The sequence below is a fragment of the Amblyraja radiata genome, chromosome 41, assembly GCF_010909765.2.
Source record: "Amblyraja radiata isolate CabotCenter1 chromosome 41, sAmbRad1.1.pri, whole genome shotgun sequence".
NCBI lineage: Eukaryota > Metazoa > Chordata > Chondrichthyes > Rajiformes > Rajidae > Amblyraja > Amblyraja radiata.
The window spans coordinates 10,397,754-10,419,088 of record NC_045996.1 but is presented as its reverse complement, the minus strand read 5'-3'; the positions used below and the strand labels follow the sequence as shown (position 1 = coordinate 10,419,088).

General features: G+C 39.9%; 1 protein-coding gene and 1 long non-coding RNA gene across 2 annotated transcripts in view; one reads left to right on the top strand and one right to left on the bottom strand.

Moving 5' to 3' along the window:
• The window catches only part of LOC116967865 (mitogen-activated protein kinase-binding protein 1-like), a 45,928-nt gene extending 36,112 nt beyond the window's left edge, over positions 1 to 9,816 (top strand). Inside the window, exons 23-31 of the mRNA XM_033014497.1 lie at positions 216 to 388; positions 938 to 1,086; positions 2,682 to 2,849; positions 2,946 to 3,066; positions 3,907 to 3,961; positions 5,335 to 5,611; positions 5,753 to 6,661; positions 7,920 to 8,005; positions 9,001 to 9,816. Coding sequence (XP_032870388.1) covers positions 216 to 388; positions 938 to 1,086; positions 2,682 to 2,849; positions 2,946 to 3,066; positions 3,907 to 3,961; positions 5,335 to 5,611; positions 5,753 to 6,661; positions 7,920 to 8,005; positions 9,001 to 9,243 — 2,181 coding nt within the window. The 3' untranslated portion in view covers positions 9,244 to 9,816. The remainder of the gene's footprint in view (positions 1 to 215; positions 389 to 937; positions 1,087 to 2,681; positions 2,850 to 2,945; positions 3,067 to 3,906; positions 3,962 to 5,334; positions 5,612 to 5,752; positions 6,662 to 7,919; positions 8,006 to 9,000) is intronic.
• A 4,941-nt stretch (positions 9,817 to 14,757) lies between these two features.
• Positions 14,758 to 17,772, bottom strand: LOC116967667. The gene is made up of 2 exons (XR_004410304.1): positions 17,730 to 17,772; positions 14,758 to 15,394 (listed from the first exon to the last, which is right to left on the bottom strand). It is a non-coding gene; the product is annotated as an uncharacterized LOC116967667 (long non-coding RNA).
• Between the last annotated feature and the right edge of the window lie 3,563 nt (positions 17,773 to 21,335).

Genomic DNA, 21,335 nt, shown 5'->3' with positions numbered 1-21,335 from the left:
AATTGCTAAGACTGTGCCCTTAGAAAATATTGGTTGCTTTTGCTTTTTTTCTTAATATTTAGCATTTTCTATACAATTTAAATCATCAAATAATTTAGCACCATACTATTCGTTAGCACAACAGATTTTAGTGTGTTAGTGTTTTAAACAACAGTTTAAACTGGTTAGTGTTTTAATTCTTAAATGTATCACATTACCTAAAATCTTGTTGCTAGATGGAATTTTCCCCTAGTCTTCTATCAAGAAATTCTATGGGAAGGCCAAGTTCAATTTGTCCAGAGGATACTGATAATACCTTTTCACAGAAGATGGATGTGGCAGAAACTGAACCAACCATGCAAACCTGTTATCCTTTGCCTAATGATGATAATTCTACTAGTATAGAGAAGTAGGTATTGTGAATTCTGTATTGTTAGATGTTGAATTCTCAAATTATCTTATAGTATTCATATCATGTTAGAGTATAGTATTATAGTTCTCACCATAATATTATGCCCTTATCTATGCATTGATGTCAGCGTTTATCATCTGCAATGCAAGCTATTCTGACATGTAGATGGAATTCTTTAGAAGTGACCCAGCATCTCCACCCAGACTGATTTGGATGGCAGTAATAGTTATTTCTGCTGTGCGTGTGCATGGTTTGTGCATTCTGTGTTGCATGGGTCCTGAAGACATGGCAGTAGGTTAATTGGCTGTTATAAATTTCCTCTATGTGCAAGTTAATGGCAAAGAGAAACAAAGGGGAATTGATAGGCATGTGTGAAGGCGAGGATCTGACGTGATATTTTGTGAAAAGGAAATAGTTACAAGTGAAAAATGTGGATGTAATGCTATTATTTAGTAAGATTTTATAATGCCAAGTTTGAGTATCCATTATTATCCTGCTATAGCTTGCAGTTGTTGTGTATTAACTATGTATCATCTTCCATGGTAGTGATTATCAAGTAAAAAACCCACCAAAAAAACTACAAGAAAGTGACTCCGAGTGGCCAGTTGTGCATTCAGTGGAGAACAGTCCTGACAGTGCCTACTCAATGGATTCGGGAAGTAACCACACCACCAGCCATGAACAACAACAGGATGGTGAGAGATTCTGAAAAGAAAGCAAGCAATAATTTTCCTTTGGTTTTAAAAGATAGAACAGTTGAGATTTGGAGAGTGGTTTGTGAGATAGAGGGAATTGTACTAAAGTTAATGCCACTGACATTGCTGAATGGAATATTGTATAATACATGTATGTGATAGGGATTTTGAGTAGCACATTCCATCGCATTTTCAAAAGGATGGTAATTGAGTGTGTTATCAGTTATCAGTGTGTTATCAGTTATTATTGAGCTATTTGATTATGTTATTAAAGTTCTGATAACCATCTGAGCTTCTTTCACTCAGGCTATTATGATCAATAATTCTCAAGTATAAAGTCTGTCTAGCAGCCAGTAGTGCATTTTTCACTGCATGGTTGCCTTGTATTTGTTTTTCCTAACCAAAAAAAGTTACAATGCTGTTTTTCTTTCCCCAAAGTGGGTTTTATATTGACTAGTAAAGTTGCATTTATGTACGCAGTGAAAATATTTTGAGATACAAGCACCTTAGGTGTAATTTTGTTAATATATTTTTCTCTTACAGTGGTATTCTTTTTATTAGAATGCTGTTTTGCTTAAATCTGCTCACTATATCTAGTACCATCTCCCTACTTTGCTCTCTACCTTGGAGTCAACTTAGACTGGATTTTGTAGATGCTAGGTACACAAAAATGCTGGAGAAACTCAGCGGGTGCAGCAGCATCTATGGAGCGAAGGATTAGGCAACGTTTCGGGCAGACTTTGGCACACTAACTCTTTCATAAATGATGTATTTAACATTAGAATACAATGGCGTTATGGTCTGTTTGGGGAAAATATATTTTGGGTAAGTGTGTAATGGAGTAGTGGCTGAATATACGGAAAAAACATTAAACCCCACAAAATCAATTGTTTTTCAGTTGTAGATTATTTTGCTGGGAATCAAAAAAAAAACAGTTGTACATTGTTGGCCTCCAAATGATAAAACAATTGAAGAGTAACCATTAGAATTATAAAAACATAGTTATTAGAGACTTATTATTTAACACTGAGGTCGTGTAAAGTTTAGAGCACAACATGAATTGAGTATGAGACCCTTCTGTGCTCTTTCAGCTTTCAGAAAAGAATGAATTGTAAATACAGTTTTGAATAAATGGAGCAGATTTCAGTAAGGGTGTATTTGGAGAATATTAATCTTTTTTTAATAGTTTACAGCTTAAAAATAACTGGCAAAGGGGTATTTTAGTGACGGATCGCTATAGATTAAACCAAAAATTAGTTGATAAATGTAAATTGAACAGAGGCCTTCAAAAGGACATGGTGCTGATAGAATGTTGATACAATTTCAAAACATAGATTGGGACTAATTGGATAACTATCAAAGGGCTTGAGAATAGAAGTCACTGTGTGGTATTTTGATTTTATGATCACTATACTTCATAAATTAGCTGAGAAACATGCTACATTGTCATTTTCCCGTCAGGTAAAAGCAGCATAGGTTTTGGTGTGATAAACCAAACATTGAAACAGTTCCACGAGGGTGATTTTTTTAAAAAACTTCGAAACTCCGAGTAAATCCTAACAACACTTGTCACATCTTGCATCTACCGTTCCTAGATTCTGACTCCGTGGGCCAACTAAGTTCTGATGGCCATTCTTCAGGATTAGAGGAGGACGAGGAACAGTGCAGCACAATACCGCAGCAATTACATGCAGCAAAAACTCCAGATCAAGAAACATTCCTCAAACACAACTTTGAAGCTCTAGCTAATGACTTTTCTCATGGTAAAAACGTGTAGAAAACTTGTTTTCTTTTCTCCATATTGTTCAAACTAATTACATGCATGTGCATATGACTAAAATAGGTTTGTTAATTTGCAGAGAAATTTGACAACTCTTTGAAAGATGTTCAACGAAATGCAGAAAATGAGAATAACTACTTCCTTAATCCTCGTTTAAGTATTTCTGCTCGATTTCTGTCCCGCTGCCAGAAAAGCAGTAGGTTAGTGTTTGACATTTTCAAAGACATTGGTAAAATAATATTACTTTGTGAAATTTTTATTGTATTCTTTATTACATTTTGGCAATCCTCTTATAATAAGACGAATCTGAACTTTGATCAAGAGACTATTGGAAAAGGAAGTTGAGGAGTGATGAAACCTGCTATATCCTTTTTTGTTTGGCTTCACAGATTTCCCCTAGCCTAATATTTTTTTTATATATCGTTGGGTTTGTGGCCATGGAGGAAATTATGGAGCAGCTGCTTTCAGTCCTTGTCAATGATCTGAATTCACTGCTGATCAGGATTCTACCCTGACAACCACATCTCAGCACTAAACAACTGCACTGCTTGGCAAAACACCAACACTCACCGACAGTCTTGTACACCACCACTACTATATTCTGGGTGATTCATTGTTGAGTGAGCAGCAACAGAACATTTAGGTGTTTGCGCAGCACCTACAGCCCAAACAGTGCCTGTTCACCTTCGGACTAGAGGACAAAAACATTATAACATAAGTGTGCAGCAAGAGGGTGCTGGTTGGATACCTGTGTAAGAGTAACAATATCTCACCTCTCTCAAATTTGATCAATTACAGTAAGCTAATTACAAAGGCATTGCAGCACAAATTGGTGACAACAATCTGGGACCATTTTGCCTACATGTGAATAGACAACTTGATCATTATATGCAGTTCTGGGAGTTGTGGATCAGATATTTTGGGGTTACAGATTAATTTGATTTTGCTTTTAAGAAGCATTACATTCAGGTGGTTTAAGAATATGCTCATGGTAATAAGAATGTAAATTAAAGCATTGTGACTTCTCTCTTTTCCTGCAGGATAGCAACAGCTTTCCCTGCCAACTTCCACCAGTATAGCAAACATTTGCAAGAAGTGAGTGGCTAATTTTGGATTTGTTGTCATTTTCAAGCGAGATTGAATAGTTTATGTAGTTTCCTGCTGCTTTGTTTTATTGCGTTCAAACCAAAGTTTATGCAAGGTACTGTGATGATCAAGCTTCCAGCCCAGCAACCAGAGGCACGTGTTAGAATCCAACGAATCCTGTTGGAGACGAGGAATTTTAGTTTGCACGTTCTTCCTGTGACTCCGTAGGGGGTTTACTCTGGGTGCTCCGGTTTTCTCCCACATCCCAACAGTGTGCGGGTTTGTAGATTAATTGGACACCGTGTGTAATTGCTCCTAATATGTGGGGAGTAGATGAGAAAGTGAGGAAACCTAGAGCTAGTGTGAATGGGTAATCAATTGTCCATATAAAATTCTTATTGGTTTTGGACAGGCTATACAGAAAAAATGTTCCCAATGTTCGGGGAGTCCAGAACCAGGGGTCACAGTTTAAGAATAATGGGGAGGCAATAAAGGACAGAGATGAGGAATAACTTTTTCAACCAGACAATTGTGAATCTGGAACTCTCTGCAGTGGAGGCCAGTTCACTGAATGTATTCAAGAGAGTTAGATATAGCTCTTAGGGTTAATGGAATCAAGGGAGTTGGGGAGAAAGCAGGAACTGAATGTGGATGATTACCCATGATCATATTGAATGGCTGTGCTGGCTCGAAGGGCCGAATGACTTACTCCTGCACCTATTTTCTATGCTTCTCCATTACAGTTGAAGGATCACTATAGGCTGCCACTGGCTTTACATTCTGTCTAAATTCTTAGATTCATCATTGGATCGAAGTAAAACTAATTCGTCCCTAGAACTGAGTTATTCATTGCTTTAAGAAGATTGCTTTGTGAAATCCTGAATAATCAGATCCAAATCAATAATCAAACTTCGCACCAAATATTTGTTATGCTCTACATTTTCAGTTGTATTAGAGAAAATGTATTAAGTTCTATTAAACATTTTACATTCATGTAAATATAATTATTGTAACTTTGTCCAGGGAAGGTTATAGCTGCATGTTCCAGAGTTTTTGGAAAGCAATCTGCAGTGAATAACATATAATGGAAATAAGAGTTTCTATCAGTATCTGAGAAGAGCTTGCAGCTAAATACCTTTCATTTACCTTTTTTGAACATTTCATATTATGCATTTTCAGATGTATTTATCAATCTCTTTATTTTAACTAAGAAGTGATATGTTAATTGATGATTTCTAACCCCGCTTAATGTTCAGATAGAATGAAGTAGCTCTAAGTGATGGAATGCATTTCCCATGGAAGCATTTTATTAATTAACAACTCAATTGAAAGCAAAGCATATTTGGGAAAAGTATCTTATCTTAATTATTTTTTTACTTCAGGCAACTTTCAAGCCTTTGCAGTTATGTGCTGAAGAGAATCCTTCTGTACAAGTTACTGGATCCGATGTGCAGTTGTCTTTCAATGGGACAGAAATTCATGACGGTGGAGAGAGGAATAGTGTTGAGAAAGTGATCAGTGGGAATGAAGGTGGTACAGAATCAATGAGTGCAAGTGCTGAGATGCCCCTTGCAGTGCCTGCGAAGAAAGATATTACAAATCATGAAAGAAGTCCAATGGGTAGAAGATCAGCCTCGGTCAAGGACTTGATACGAACAGGTAAGATTTGCCCTAATGTTTGCTATTACTTTCCATTCGAGCTATCTCTCCAAATAAACAACTTCTGATGGTAAAATAGTTTTTAACATTTTTTCTATTACTGCAAGTACATTAAATATTTCCTATTTTACTTTCAATTAGAAGAACAGCCATCGTCACCTTCATTCATAGCTTCTCAATCAAACAAACATGATATGCAAGTGAACGAGGAGGCAGGTGCCAGATTGTCGCTGAATGGCAAAATAAATCTGTTTGCTGATTCCCTTGCATCCAAGAACAAATCTGGCAGAGCCAGGTCCTACATGTATCCAACTGCCAGCTTCAGAGCTAAGATGTCTCGTAGTGTATCTGTGGGAGAGAACCTGAATCTGAAAACCTCAGGACAGTCGAGTGGTATGAGTTTGCCCAATTCCAAAGCATCATCCACTATAGATTTGACAACCGAGGCAGTGATGGGATCCATTCCAAGTGAAGTTGGTTCAATTGAAGATTCTAAAGAAATAATGTTGTCAAAACAAATATCGCAAAGTGGTACTTTATCTTATGGGAACCACCAAGCTAGAGCTAACTTGACCCTGAACCTTTCTAAAATTCATACAGACAAGTTGTTGATGCCTCCTCCAATAGCTAATGGTGTTGCAGTTTCAAAGGTTAAACCAAAGCTACGAGCTGCTCAAGATTCCGCGCGCTTGTCATCCGCTGCAGTTGCACCATTGCAACCAGCGTATTTATCTAAAAAGTATCAAGGTCCCCGTGACCATGAGGAAAACGTGACCAGTCCGAGCGTGAACTCATTGGAAATCCGAAAGCGAAAAAGTGAAAGTTCGGAGCAGTGCAACAGTTCAGGGGATGCAGCAGAGCATACTTTGGATGGATGTCAGTCGTTGGATTCATTCACCATTGCAGCACAACTTAACTGTGTCAGTCCTAACAGAGATAGAATGAGTAGTAATTCCATGACGATCTCAGAAGGAAACAGTTTCATGGTGGAAGTCCCCAACTCACCTGGAGAAACTCCGGAGGTTGAAGAGGAGACAAACAGTGAAGCAGGTACTATAATTCCCAAAGTTTTTTTCATTACTTCTCTGACCTAGAATATTTTAAGATTGTTTTTATATTTGGGGGACCAAAACAATCTTTATAATTTATCAAATTTGTATGTGTTTATTCTGCTTCCATTTAATATCCTCTTCACAAATTCTGCATGGGTACTGGGAAGTTTAAATCTGTGGTTGTGTCTGGAAGAGAGAGCTAGTCGCAATTTGGGGGGATATTAAACTATCGGATGTGAATAGAAGGAAATCTGAGCTAAATTCATATGTATGACTAGCAGTAATCATTGTATATTGACCAAGGCAGTAAACCAGTTGAATTTAGTCTGCTTTGTTCAGTGATACTAGATAAATGTTAGTACTCTGAATTAATCTTGGTAAATGTTGTTTACATTCCTCTCTGCAAATTGTTTGCAGTCTCTGTCTACCATGAATTATCCTTCAGCTAAAAAATTTTTAATCTAATAACTTTGACCCATTTGACAGATGAATTTGCTTCTCAAAAGTATCTTTTGAACTATAAGAATAATTATATGCTATTTTTGTATTTTTAAACCCTACATTTGGGTAGTTGGTTAACTCCCAATTTTTAAACATATGAAATTCTTAAGGGATTAGACAGGCTAGATGCGGGGAGAATGTTCCCAATGTTGGGGGAGTCCAGAACCAGGGGTCACAGTTTAGGAATAATGGGTAGGCCATTTAGGACTGGTGAGGAAAACTTTTTTTACCCAGAGAGATGTGAATCTGTGGAATTCTCTGCCACAGAAGGCAGTGGAGGCCAATTCACTGGATGTTTTCAAGAGTTAGATACAGCTCTTAGGGCTAACGGAATCAAGGGATATGGAGAAAAAGCAGGAATGGGGTACTGATTTTGGATGTTCAGCCATGATCATATAGAATGGCGGCGCTGGCTCGAAGGTATGTCTTGCTGCCCAATGTTTCTCTTCTCCCCATGTTCGCTCTTGTTTCCTCTTGGAGTGTCTGTGTTTTGAACAGGAGTTTGTGTATATGAGATAATCCTTGTGTTCAGAATCGTTCCAGTGCTTTTATGATGTGTATATTTTTGTTTGTGTTTTGAACAGGAGTTTGTGTATATGAGATAATCCTTGTGTTCAGAATCGTTCCAGTGCTTTTATGATGTGTATATTTTTGTTTCTTGTTTCTTGTCTGTGTTTGTGACATTTTTTGTTGCACTCCACCTTTTAAGAGATAGTGGGATTTTGTTTTCCCTAATTTGTAATAAATGTTTACAGATCTTCCAGTCAGTGTCGAGAACTGTGAATATATCGTAAAGGAACTTCAGAACACATTGCAGAAGGCCGTACAGATGTATAGCAAGGTTTGTTGACATTGTTTCATAACATTTTATTTCATCGCCGTTCTGTATTAACTTTATTTGCGTCATATTTGATTGAGGATACACTCTGCTGACCTATTGGAGTATTTGTCTGTTAGTAGCCGATGTATTTATTCCACACACCACCATAAACAATTGATATAATTGATAAGCTAAGATGCTTAAAGAAGCTTACAAGAAGTGTAACAGATGAACATGCCTGAAGCAATGTAATTTGATGTCTTTAACTGAGTACTCTAGAAAATCTCACCACTGCAAGTTTCACTGTAACCTGAGGTTTTTAGACTTGTGGCTGCTCAAGTAAATGCTAGGTCCATTAGTCTATTAAGAAAAAGATCCAGTGGCTAGAGGACAAGGGCCTCTAGGCTGGTGCAAGTAGCCTTTTGGGGTTGAGCGAGCGCTATCCTACACACACTAGGGACAATTTACAATTATACCAAGCCAATTAACCTACAAAACCTGTACGTCTATGGAGTATGGGAGGAAACCAGAGATTCCCAGAGAAAACCCACACAGGTCATGGGGAGAGCATGCAGACTGTAGTCAGGAACGAACTTGGGTCTCTGGCGCTGTAAGGCAGCAACTCTACTGCTGTGCCACCGTGCCGTGCTTTCTTTGAAAAGTATCACGAAGAGTATGAAGAAGAACCAGTAAATTTAATATTTTTGGATAAGGTGCATAAAGTTGGCATGGCAAATTAATTGATTGTGTTGGAGGTGATCTTTTAACATGGATAGAGGATTGTCTGACCAGCATCGAGTAGCAAATCAGTTTAGAGAACTGTTTTACGGTTGGCAAACCAATATCAGTTGAGGCTGTAATGCCTTCTCTGCACAGCCTGTTATTTGAATTATCTAATGCATGCTGACCAACTTGCTTCGGATAGCAGCTGATGCGTAAGAAAATAAACTTGAGTAGGATTCAGTAGGAGAGTGAAATATATTTGTTAAAAGTATTATTTCAATCCAATCTTGCAGGTGACATCCAGTGACACTGAACCGGAAGTGAAGTCCCAGATGACAACTATCCTGTGTGATTCATTTTCCTCTGTCAGGAAGCACTTGAACTCTGTAGCATGTTTGCCAATTTCAGATGCTGTGGCAAACAAGTCGCCTTTCCCTTCAGAATCTCCGGATAAGAGCAGGACGACAGTTCTGCTTGAGCACTATTCGGAACTGTTGATAGAAATGGTAACACAGAAACTGCAATTACAGAATTAAAAGGCACTTCTGAAAACACAGATGTTAAAAGTGGCCTGGTCCTTGGAGGATTGTACAGCGCTCCAGTAAAGAAATGAAATTCCTCATCAATTCATAGTTTGCTGTTATATTTATAAGCTAGATATTCTTTCCAGAATCCGTTGTGCTATTCGGAATCAATCCCTAATTCTTAACCCTTCGTTGCCACGAATGTAACAAACAGAAAACGTTTTATATTTTCAAGTAATTCAGGATTCTACCTCCCTCTCCTCCCCACACTTCTAGGCAAAAAAAATAATAATTACGCTCACCTATACTGAGAAATAGGCTTGTAACTTTTTTAAAGTTCTCAATGAGAAAACTAACTTTGCTCTTTAAGTGTTATTAGTTTTGGAAAATGTGCAGTATTAATTTGTGAAATAGTCGCAAACCTGCAAAATATACAAAAGATACAGCTAGCTCTATTGTGGTTGGAGTTAAACTTGTCTCAAACTGCAACTTACCTCTAATTCTCCATATGTTTTAATATAATTATCCAATAATTTCAATTGATTATGCACTATTATAAAGTGGTTTGAAAAAAAAACAATATTTTTTTACAAATTGGATTTAGACGAATAGGTCATATTTCACATCCCAGATACAGTATAGAGGTTAGCTTGTTGCATCTGACCAGTTGCAATAACAGCATTATGGTACATCAAAAATAATTTACAAGCTGGCTAACTGAATTGTGTATTTCAATTTTGTCTCTTGAAGGGAGATTTTTAATTTTTATTTTTTGATCTGGCCCAAGGAATTGTCAACTCAAGCTGGTTTCTTGCATCCTTGTTGTTTTACAAATATATATATGTATTTTCATGTAACTATTTTTAGAGCAGGTTTGAAATTTTAAAAAGTAGCTACATTTGTGAAATCTGTCCGAATTGTAAAATAATGGGGTGGGGAGAGAAAATGGTATTTGTCTTAATCAGGATTCTGATAGGCTTTTTCTTAAAATTGCATGAGTATTTTAAAATGCTATATGATCCATGTGGATACATTTGCTTTTCATGCTACTGTACATATACCTGTCTAAAGTTAGTTTATACAATGCAATAATGTGTTAAAATAGGCACAACCTGTTTTGAAATTGCATTATTTTAGGATTTTTTTTGTTGTAAATGCTTTTCTAGTTTGTGTGGAGATTTTTGTGAATCTCTTGCTTGAAATCTTTTGAAATAAACACTGTTTCATATCAAATTTGGAGGTGAGGTGAAGCATTTTAATATACTAGATTGTGGATGTTGATGTTTCATTTTTTCATGAGCATATGAAATAAGAATGGATCACTTGACTATGCCCTGTTTAGGATTATGGTTATAAAATCATGATCATAACTTCTATTCTGCTTTCCCATCAAGCCAAGTTGACCCTTCACCCCCTTATCAGGATTGTATCTACCTCTGGGTTAAAGATACCCAGAGGTCATAGCCTCAGAATTAAAGGACAATCTTTTAGGAAGGAGATGAGGAGAAATGTATTTAGTCAGATGGTGGTGAATCTGTGCAATTCTTTGCCACAGAAGACTGTGGAGGCCCTCAGTGGATGGATTTTAGAGAGAGTTAGAGCTCATGGGGCTAGTGGAATCAAGGGATATGGGGAGAAGGCAGGCACGGGTTATTGATTGGAAACGATCAGCCAATGAATGGCGGTGCTGGATCGAAGGGCCGAATGGCCTCCTGCACCTATTTTCTATGTTTCTATTGATATTTTTAAGGCAGAGATAGATTCTTGATTACTACAGGTATCAGATGTTATGGGGAGAAGGCAGGAGAATGCGGTTAGGAGGGAGATAAATCAGCCATGAATGGTGGAGTAGACTTAATGGGCCGAATGGCCTAATTATACACCTATCACTTATGACCTTTTGGGCCACACTGGGAGTAGTACGTGTAATGAGGTCCTCCCAAAATCAGTGGCTACTGCCAACCAGCTGTACGGTTTTCTTGACTCCAGCTAATGGATGGCAGGCCAGAAACCAAACAAGCAGTGTTGATCTCGTGTTCAGATGGCTAGATTGTTACACTGAGATATTTGTAGTGTACATCAGAGATTCCCAAAGTTTTTCTCAGTCTAATGTAAGAGCAGCAACTCAGCGGGTTGGGCGGCATCTCTGTCGAACATGAATAAGTGACATTTCGGGTCAGAATCCTCCTTCAGACCTGAAGCGTCACCTATCCATGTTCTCCAGAAATGCTTCCTGACTGGCTGAGATACACTAACCAGCATGTAAAGTTCCTCTTTATTACCAGAGAATGTGTAGTGGCCACTGACTGCAGCTCAAATCTATAATGATATCGTGGGACTTCATTTGGCTTGTTATTCTGGCAATTACTTTATACTTTTTTGCTGGCTCTTTGTGACAATTAACGCATTACTGCTTCACCAATTATTTAAAAATAAACTTGGAAAATTTAGTTGGCCTATATATCAACAACGAAAAGACTGTGTATTCGCGGGCCTTTAGTGAGGACAGAATTAGAGTTAGGGATGCATTGAGCCTGTAAATACTTTACCAGGTCTCGTTGTTAATTCTGTGGATGGAGAGTAGGTCAAATTCATAAGGAAGATGAGTGGTTCAGCAAAATAGCTTTTTCCCCTCACCAATCTTAAACTTTGGAAAACTTGTGAACTTGTGTCTTTCCATAAGAACAGTTTTTTTTTCTTTAATTTAACGCATTGTCCTTGTTCCATGTGGATTGTTTCAGAGAAACCTTCAGTCGTTTTGGAACGATGGAGGCTTTGCATTTGAGTATTAATTTGAGTTGTGTTACCTCACAAACTCCCAGTGGTCCTATGGATCAGAAATTTGACTGCTATGGTTGATTATTTCTTCTGAAATTTTGAAAGTGACCAAAATTTTAATTGTTTTGACTAAGCATTGTTATGTTGGAGGTCATTTACCTAAAACCATGGATGTGTTTTCCTCTCCAGAGATGCTGCCTGACCTGACATTTTATTTCCTACTGATGGTCTTGCCCAACTACATTTCCCAGGCCACATTATGTCCTGGCCTTCATTTTCTAATTTAAAAATTCTCTCTCTGACCGCCTTCATTTTCGGTCGCCTCCTCCACGGAGAGGCGACTTTCTCCATGTCGCCTCCCTTGTGGCCTAACGCCAAGGATTGGTGCCAGCCTTTCCCGTGGACGGGCCCGGAGCCTCAGCGGCGGGCGCAGCGTGGACTTTTCGTCGCGGAGCGGGCGAGCCCTCGCCAGGGGTCAGCAGAAGGGAGTGTTCCGATCGCTGGCCCACAGACTTGCATCCTGGAGCCTGGGATCCCTCGTTGGGGACCACGGAGGAGAAGAGCTCCGACCGCCGTCCTGCGGCCTACAACAGCTTGAAGGCGCGGCGGGGACTTACTTACTTACCATCCGGAGTGGGATCCCTTCCCGGGAATCCCTGGAGAAGAGCTCCGACAGCCGGCCTGCGTCATCTTCAAGCCGCGGTCTCTGGTAGGGAAACACCAATTCGGGACTTACCTTGCCTGTACATCTGGCCGCCCGCAGCGGCGACTGCGGTTTATGGTCCTGACCACGGGGAATAATGGAGGAGGACTGACTGAACGTGTGCCTTCCACCGCAGTGATGAAGGCTGTGGTGGATGTTTTGTGTTTTTTTTTTTTAATTGTGTATTGTTGTTTTTTTTATTGTACCGCTGCTGGCAAGTTCATTTCACTGCACTTCATTGTGTATGTGATGAATAAATCTGACTTTGACTACAACCTTTTTAATAATCTCTGCTGCTGCGCTTGAATTCACTCTTCCCCTATTTTCATCACTGTTGAATTTACTTGCTAAACCTCTCTTGCCTTCATCTTAGAAGATGCACCATACAATGCCACTGTGGATCATTTATTTTACTGATATCATCTGAATTAAATGCAGACAATGCTGTACTCAACTGATCAGACTATGGATCAATGGAGCGAGTACACTTATATTCTAGGGTGAATCTTCATTAAAAGAGTAACTTGAAACCTGGAATCCTTATATTTTACATTTCAATTTTTATATCAGATTTCTGACCTCAATATATGTTAAAAAAAATGTTGCTTTCCAAAATATTAAATCCTTTGGTGTCAAATAGTTTGATAACACTGTCATGAAGTTCCTTGTGTTTTATTATGAAAATATGAATTGGCTGACCAAACATTTATATTGTGCCTTTCAGTTTGGTGTGTTTCTATACTGGTAGTACAACAGCATCATTGTGGTACAAAAAGTGGTAAGATCATGTGGTGGGTGAATTTGTCCTGAGGGATAAAGATGGGATGGAAGGATTCCATCCTTCAAATAGTAAGCTGGAACGTACAGAAGGGCTCTCGTTTCAAATATGGTTTACTTATCAACGCATTCTCCAAAATGTCTCTACAAATACTAGGTTTGGTCTGATTGATTGCAGGGGTAGGAGGAAAGAACGCTGAGAGAGGAGGGACGGGACAAAGCATGGTAGATCTTATTTCTTAGGTTAATTATCCCCACTGTTGGTGAGTGGTAGAATCTGGGGAGCTGATGGAATGGGGTTAATGTAGAGTTAAGAGGATGTGGGTGTTCGATGGTGGGCAAGCACAGTGGTAGAGTAATGCCCCTGTCCCACTTGGGAAACCTCTGGAGACTTTGCGCCCCACCCAAGGTTTCCGTGCGGTTCCCGGAGGTTTTTGTCAGTCTCCCTACCTGCAACCTCCGGGAACCGCATGGAAACCTCGGGTGGGGCGCAAAGTCTCCAGAGGTTTCCGTTCAGGTTTCCTAAGTGGGACGGGCATTATTGCCTTACAATGCCAGCGACCTGGGTGTGATTCTGACTATGGATGCTGTCTGTTTGTTCTCCCTGTGACCACATGGGTTTTCTCTAAGTGCTCATGTTTCCCCTCATACTCCAAGGATGTCCAGGTTTGTAGGTTAATTGGCTTCTATAAATTGTGTAGGATAATGCTAGTATACAGGGTGGGCAGAGGAGCCTGTTGCCATGCTGTTCTCTCTAACGTCTCTGGTGAAGGGTGTGATCTTACAGCCTCAGACTCTGAAATAAGAATATTGTGAATTTTGCTGCATCTGATTGTAGTCTGACATCGAGGTCATCCCATTTCATAACTGTGTATTATGTTTGCACATAACGAGCATAATCCTGAATGCTACCTTTTTTTGCATCAAACATGCTTTTGTATCAGTGCATAAACTACCACTTGCCTTACTGAAGGACAAGCAGCAATGATGGCACAGTTTTTTGATTTGAGTTTTACACAAGGATGAACAGAAGATTTAATAACATTGCAAGGGCAGCTAATGCTTTAGCTCCATTTAACATTTGCCCTCGAGGCAGACTGCATGGTTATTTCTTTCTAATGTTTGACCCTGCTATCCTTTGCTGAGCAAATAGTAGGACATAGATGAAACATTCCTAATTTAAATCCTGTAATGTGATTCCAATTCCAGAAGTAGATTGGACAGATCTTTCCAAAAAGTTGTATTTGAACAAAGTATCGCATACAGTCTATTTTTAATTTGTAAAATTTATTATTGCAGAGATAAAAACAAGATAAAAACATCTTGTCTATTGAAGCAGTGACTGAAGTGGTTAATAACATTGCATTCTAATCATTACAACTATCTTCCCACTTTCTCCTTAAGTTCCACTCTTGCTTAATAATTAAAACTAAATCATTTAGTACTGCCACTTAGCTTAATCTTTCTTCCATTGCATTATTTGCATTGACAGCCACTGGGGCAAGGCAATAGTTCAAGTCTTGGAAAGTTTTTAAATGTTAACATATTCCCTCTACAGGCTCTAGAAAATCTTTTTGTGTTAACTTTAGTCAAAAAGTTTAGTAATTGAGGTTATAATTTTAATTTCTACTATGCTTCTAGGTAATTAACAGTTAATAAAACGACTTTAAGATCTTGTACATAAAGACGCTGTTTAATGTTAATTACATGCACATCATTAATTACCCAGAAGGTTTAATGAAATAAAGTGGCAAGAAAATAATTAACAAGTATGTAGTAATATAGTCAATCTAAAATAGAGGATCACTTGGAACCCAAGATACATGAAAACGAGCAGGGTCAGTCACCACTACCAACAGCGCTGTTGCCATTATTAATGGCAGGGCTTAGGCTTATGTTTCTTCTCTTTCTTGTCTTTATGCTGTAAGAATAAAAAGACATGTTTTGTTATACCCTGATCCTTCAGGTTTAGATAACAATCGAGAGCTCCCAGTGCTCCCTCAATTTCCAAAGTTCCTTTGGGTTCATATTGAAACTGCTATTATACCCATTTATGTGGCTTTCCTGGTTTGGAAAATAACTGCTTAACCTTAAAGGATTTTGTCATTAGCTCAAGTGTATCATTGCGTTCGATCCAGATCAGTGGAAACAAAAAATCACATCATTCCAATATGCAGAATCTTCTTAAGTACTGACTTCACACTGGGATTTTAAGAGACTAAACCTAACATGCCATTGTATAGTTAATAGTCTAGCATTATTATTATTCCATTTTTATTACCACTGCTCTATGGAGTAATAATAGCTGCTTCTCTTGCTCCACTTTAGCATCTATACAAACATACGAGTCCCAAGGCATGAGATTAAGAACCAAATGGGTTTGTTTCGAAAGATAAAAAATATATATTGGCAGATTATTATTCAATGAGATTGAAAAGAGCTGCTGACCTTTTACATGAATTAGGTAATGTGCAGGTGCAGCATGAATGTAGGAAGGCAAGCAGCATGCTGTCCTTTTATTGCAATAAAAATGGAATATCCAAATAAAAAGATGTCATAGTACAATTACATAGGACCTTGGTAAAGGTCTGGTCTCCCTAGAAGAAGGGTCAACTAGCTGTGTGTTAGGATGGCAAACATGTTACAAAATGAGATTAAGGCAATTTTAAAGAGAGTGGGAACAGATTTAATGAGACCCTGATGGGCAACTTTTTCACTTGGGTGGTGGGAATATGGAATGAGCTGCTAGAGGAGATAGTTAAAGCAGGTACAATAACACTTGGACGGGTGCAAAGACAGGAATGATTTAGAAGGATATTGAGCAACTGAAACTAGCTTAGATTGGGCATCTTGGTTGGCATGGACAAGTTGGACCAAGGGGCGTGCTTCATGACCAGAGTTTCAATGATCAAATCTGAGCCCTACCTTTTTCTCCTTCCCTTTCCCTTTCCCTTCATCGGAAGAACTGCTGCTCGAGCTGCTTGAGCTTGAGCTGGAGCTCGAGTCATCGCTCTGCAAACAAAGTAGAGAATTCCGTTATAGTTTCACATAACACATAGGTGAACTAGCTAATTTGGTATACAACAATGGTTTCGCTTGATAGTTTAGAGATACAGCTGAGAAACCCTCCAGTGATACCCGCACATTAACACTATCCAACACTGAAGATCCACACAGGTCACGGGGAGAACGTGCAAACTCCGTACAGACAGCACCTGTAGTCGGAATCGAACCTGGGTCTCCAGCTCTGCAAGGCAGCAACTCTACCACTACGCCACCGTGACTGCCAGTGGTGGTAAAGATTTTTCAGACAGAAGTCTGATTAGCAGTATGCCTCGGGTCAGTGTTGGAACCATTATACTTGTCAGTTATAATCAACAATTTGGATGAGAATGTACAAGGCAGGGTTAGTAAGTTTGCAGGTGACCTAAAATAAGTGATACTGTGGCGACTTCATACTTCTTCCTTTACTTTCGCTCGTGAGATTTAGTGGATTCTACACAGTGGCAAAAAAAAAATAATCAAAAATTACAGCAAGATCTTAATCAGCTGGGTACGTTGGCCAAGAAATGGCATAAAGTGTATAGATATATCTGACGTGTTGCATTTTGGGAAGTCAAACCAGGGAGGGACTTTCACAATTAACAGTCGGACCCAGGGAAGTGTTGCTGCACTGAGGGACTGAAAAGAACAAGTACATTGAAAGTGCTATCACAGGTAGATTAGGGTAGCATAGAAGGATTTTACATGCTGGCCGTCATCAGTAAGAATGGTATAGGAGTTGAAATGTCGTGGTCAGTTTTGGTCACCCTGCTATTGGAACGATGTAATTAATCTTGAAAGAGTACACTAAATATTTGAGGATGTTGTTGGGCTAGAGGGATTGAGATAGAAAGAGGTCTTTATTTCATTTTTTAATGGAGTGTAGGAAAGTGATGGTGATGTTTAGAAGCGTACGAGTCATGAGGGGCACAGATAGGGTAGATGCGTAGTCTTTTCTGCAGGGTAGGGGGAAATTGAGAACTAGAAGGCATATGGTTTAAGGTGAGACGGAAGATATTTAATTGAAACCAGAGGGGCAACCTTTTCACATAGTACGTGAAAGGCTGCCAGAGGAAGTGGTTGATGTAACACATTTTAAAGGACATTTGGATAGGAAAGGTTGAGAAGAAATGGATCAAATGTGGGCACAAGGAATAAGCCCAAATGGGCAGCTAAGCGTAAATTAGTTGGGCTAAACGCATATGCTTGAGAACAGAGCAGTAGACCTGCTTCAGATGCCAATGCATCACAAGAAGCATTAATCTGATGCGCTGATGGACTGAATGGCAATTTAGGCCAGGGATAGGAATTGTGATGTCACACACCCGACAACAGTGGAAATCCTCACCATTTCACACTGACTGTTAAAAGGACAAGGGGTCACAGTTTAAGGATAAAGGGGAAATCTTTTAGGACTGAGATGAGAAAAACATTTTTTACACAGAGTGGTGAATTTCTGGAATTCTCTGCCACAGAATGTAGTTGAGGCCAGTTCATTGGCTATATTTAAGAGGGAGTTAGATGTGGTCCTTGTGGCTAAAGGGATCAGGGGGTATGGAGAGAAAGCAGGTACAGGATACTGAGTTGGATGATCAGCCATGATCATATTGAATGGCGGTGCAGGCTCGAAGGGCCGAATGGCCTACTCCTGCACCTATTTTCTATGTTTCTACGACCTAATGTAATAAAAACCCATGGGGCAACTTTTTCCGCAGGTGGGTGTATGGAACAAGCTGCCAGAGGAGGTGGTTGAGACAGGTACTATGACAAGATTGAAAAGACATATGGACAGGTACATGGATAGGCAAGGTTTGGAGGAATATGGACCACATGCGGGACCAGTGTAGATGGGGCATCTTGGTCAGCATATATAAGTTGGGCCAAAGGGCCAGTTTCTGTGCTGTATGACCCTATGAATTGAAAGTAAAAGCAGAACAGTAACCATTTGAATTATGCACTCGCCTTTTTATCACATGACTTCTTCTTCTTCACTTTCTTCTCCTTTTTTGTCTTTTCACATTGCTCCTTTGTCTTTTCACACTTCACAATCTTGTCTTTGATTTGATTGCAAAAGAGAGAAAAAAAAATCTGGTTGAATTATTCAAAAGTACAGGGGTCAGCTAATTAGGTATGCAGACCAGTCTGAATTGTAACATGGCAGCCGAGGAATTCAAAATTGGTTATTTATACAAATAGCAATCATGAAGTTACCAGATTCTCCATATTATAAGACGGAGCAGAATTAGACCATTTGGTCCACCATACATAAAAAAAATATGTACAGAAGTACTAGCCTCAAACAGAAGTAGTGCTTGAACAGTATCTAATCAGGGTGGGGCAAGTTTTATTTTACGCTGAGCAAGATTTTCTTTCTCGATTTAATTCCAAAAAGACAGATGCTGGAATTTTGAGCCAAAAAAACACAAAAGCGCTTGAGTCTGAAGCAAGATCCTAACCCGAAACGCCATCCGTTTGTTGTGTCCGCTAATACTGCCTAACCTGCCGAGTTCTTTCAGCACTTTGCGTTTTGCTTTGTAATTCCAATCCTGTTGTGATATCTGTGCAGGTTCCCAAACTGCCACTCCTTCTTGAACTCATGCATTTTCCAGGAGGGCGTGTGTGAATAATTGTGGTTGTTGGATTTTCAAAGAGAGGAGAATGTGACCAGAAACTGCAACAGGTGCAAGAATATTATCCGAATCCAACTAGTTTGTTGAATCGCCTTGCTTCATCACCATTTCTGTTCTGTCGACTATGGGACATCACTCATTATGTCCGCCAAATGATTAACCTGCATTCCTGTTTATTTAGAGCACAAAGCCTCAATTGCTACCTTTTTTTTTTCCCCTCAGGTCTTTGCCCGTTTTTACTGCACATTCCCACCCTTCCTCCCACCTACCTGTCTTCTCTCCCACCACTACTCCCGTTGGGGAAAACCTGCAGTTTCTTTGTCATCTGGCATTCTCGGCCAAGAGCGACCTCCTTATCAGCAACAAACCGCCACGTCCACCCTCGTCAAACCTCACGCCCAGTTCAGTCAGCAGAGTCAACGCGCTTCCCATTGAACTTGGCATTCCCACTATTCCTCCTGCAAGCCACTCTCTGCATTTCATAGAAACATAGACATAGAAAATAGGTGCAGGAGGAGGCCATTCGGCCCTTCGAGCCAGCAGCACCATTCATTGCGGTCATGGCTGATCGTCCCCAATCAATAACCTGTGCCTATAGAAACATAGAATAAACCTACTAACACATATACACATATAGAAACATTTCCCCCTAGACTGCTCCACAACTCAGCAACAAGGCCCCGATCAGTGATGGATACAATGGATGTCACTGCATTTATTATGGACACAGAACATGTGCCCACTTTGGCTGTGTTCGCCGTCTCAACCATTCGATACCTAAGTGTGCGTCACTCATCTGTCTTCCCCCCTTAACCGTTGTGGGCAATTTGCTCATTCAGTCATTAGAAATTTGTCTCCAGTTTCTTGCTAGAATTTCTAACAAGCTTCTCGCTGGCATGGAGCCATCAACCAGACAAATGGCAAACGCATGGGTAGCACAACGGTAGAGTTGCTGCCTTACAGCGCTCGAAACCTGGGTTCGATCCTGACTACGGGTGCTTCTCTGTACAGAGTTTGTATATTCTCCCCCAGCAACCTGCGTGCATTTTCTCTGGATGCTCCAGTTTCCTCCCACATTCCAAAGACATACATGTTAGTAGGTTAATTAGTAGGGACAGGGCAAACAATTCAAGATGTTCTCAAAATCTCCATGAAATTGGATAGGGTGATGGGCATGGACATTAATACCAGAATACTTGGGAGTCGGTGAGCCCCAAAGGGGCTGAAGGGCCTGTTTCTGTGCAGTGTCTGCTTATGACAGTGTAATATCCTCACCGACTCACAAGTATTCCAGCCCATGGTAATGCAAGTGGATGATAGAGAACTTGGAGGCCATGCATCGAGATACACACGTAGACTCTACATAACCAGCAGAAGGAACGCACCACTTCACAAACGAGCCTCCCCAAATCAACCATCACCCGCCCCACCTCCGCCACAAAAGGTTGATCTCATCGGCCACCTCGCCATCTCAGAGCCTGCAGAACCAGAACGGAAACAGGTTTTCTTCATCCCCTCGGGAACCACCAAGGGGGTGGAGACTTGGCAACTACGCTTGTTATGGCTTCCAGTTAGCCAAGAATACAAATCGTTAGTCATTCATTTATTGTTACGTGTACCGAGGTCGAGTGAAAAGCTTTCGTTGAGTGCTAACCAGTCAGCAGAAAGACAATGCATGATTACAATCGAAGACATGCAGGTATGTAGGTTAATTGGCTTGGTAAATGTAAAAAAAAATGTCCCTTAGGACAAAAGTTGTCCCTTAGTGGGTATGGGATATGTTAATGTGCGGGGATCGCTGGTCGGCGTGGGCCGAAAGGGTCTGTTTCCGCGCTGTATCTCTAAACTATCCACAATGTCAAGATACATGAGAAAGGGAATATCGTTAAAAACATTTAGTGCGAGATAAAGTCATTAATGTCCGATCAAAGTTAAAACAGGGTCTCCAATGAGGTAGATAGTAGTTCAGGACTGCTCTCTCATTGTAGGTAGGATGGTTCAGTTGACTGATAACAGCTGGGAAGAAATTGTCCCTGAATCTGGAGGTGTGCATAGCTGCCCAACCTACAAGACCTCAACGACAGACCAGAGTTATCTTGAACTCAACGGCTGTGAAGGCGGATGAAGGCTGCAACTAATCTATCAGCTCCAATTGTCTTGGTTCCCTTGCCATC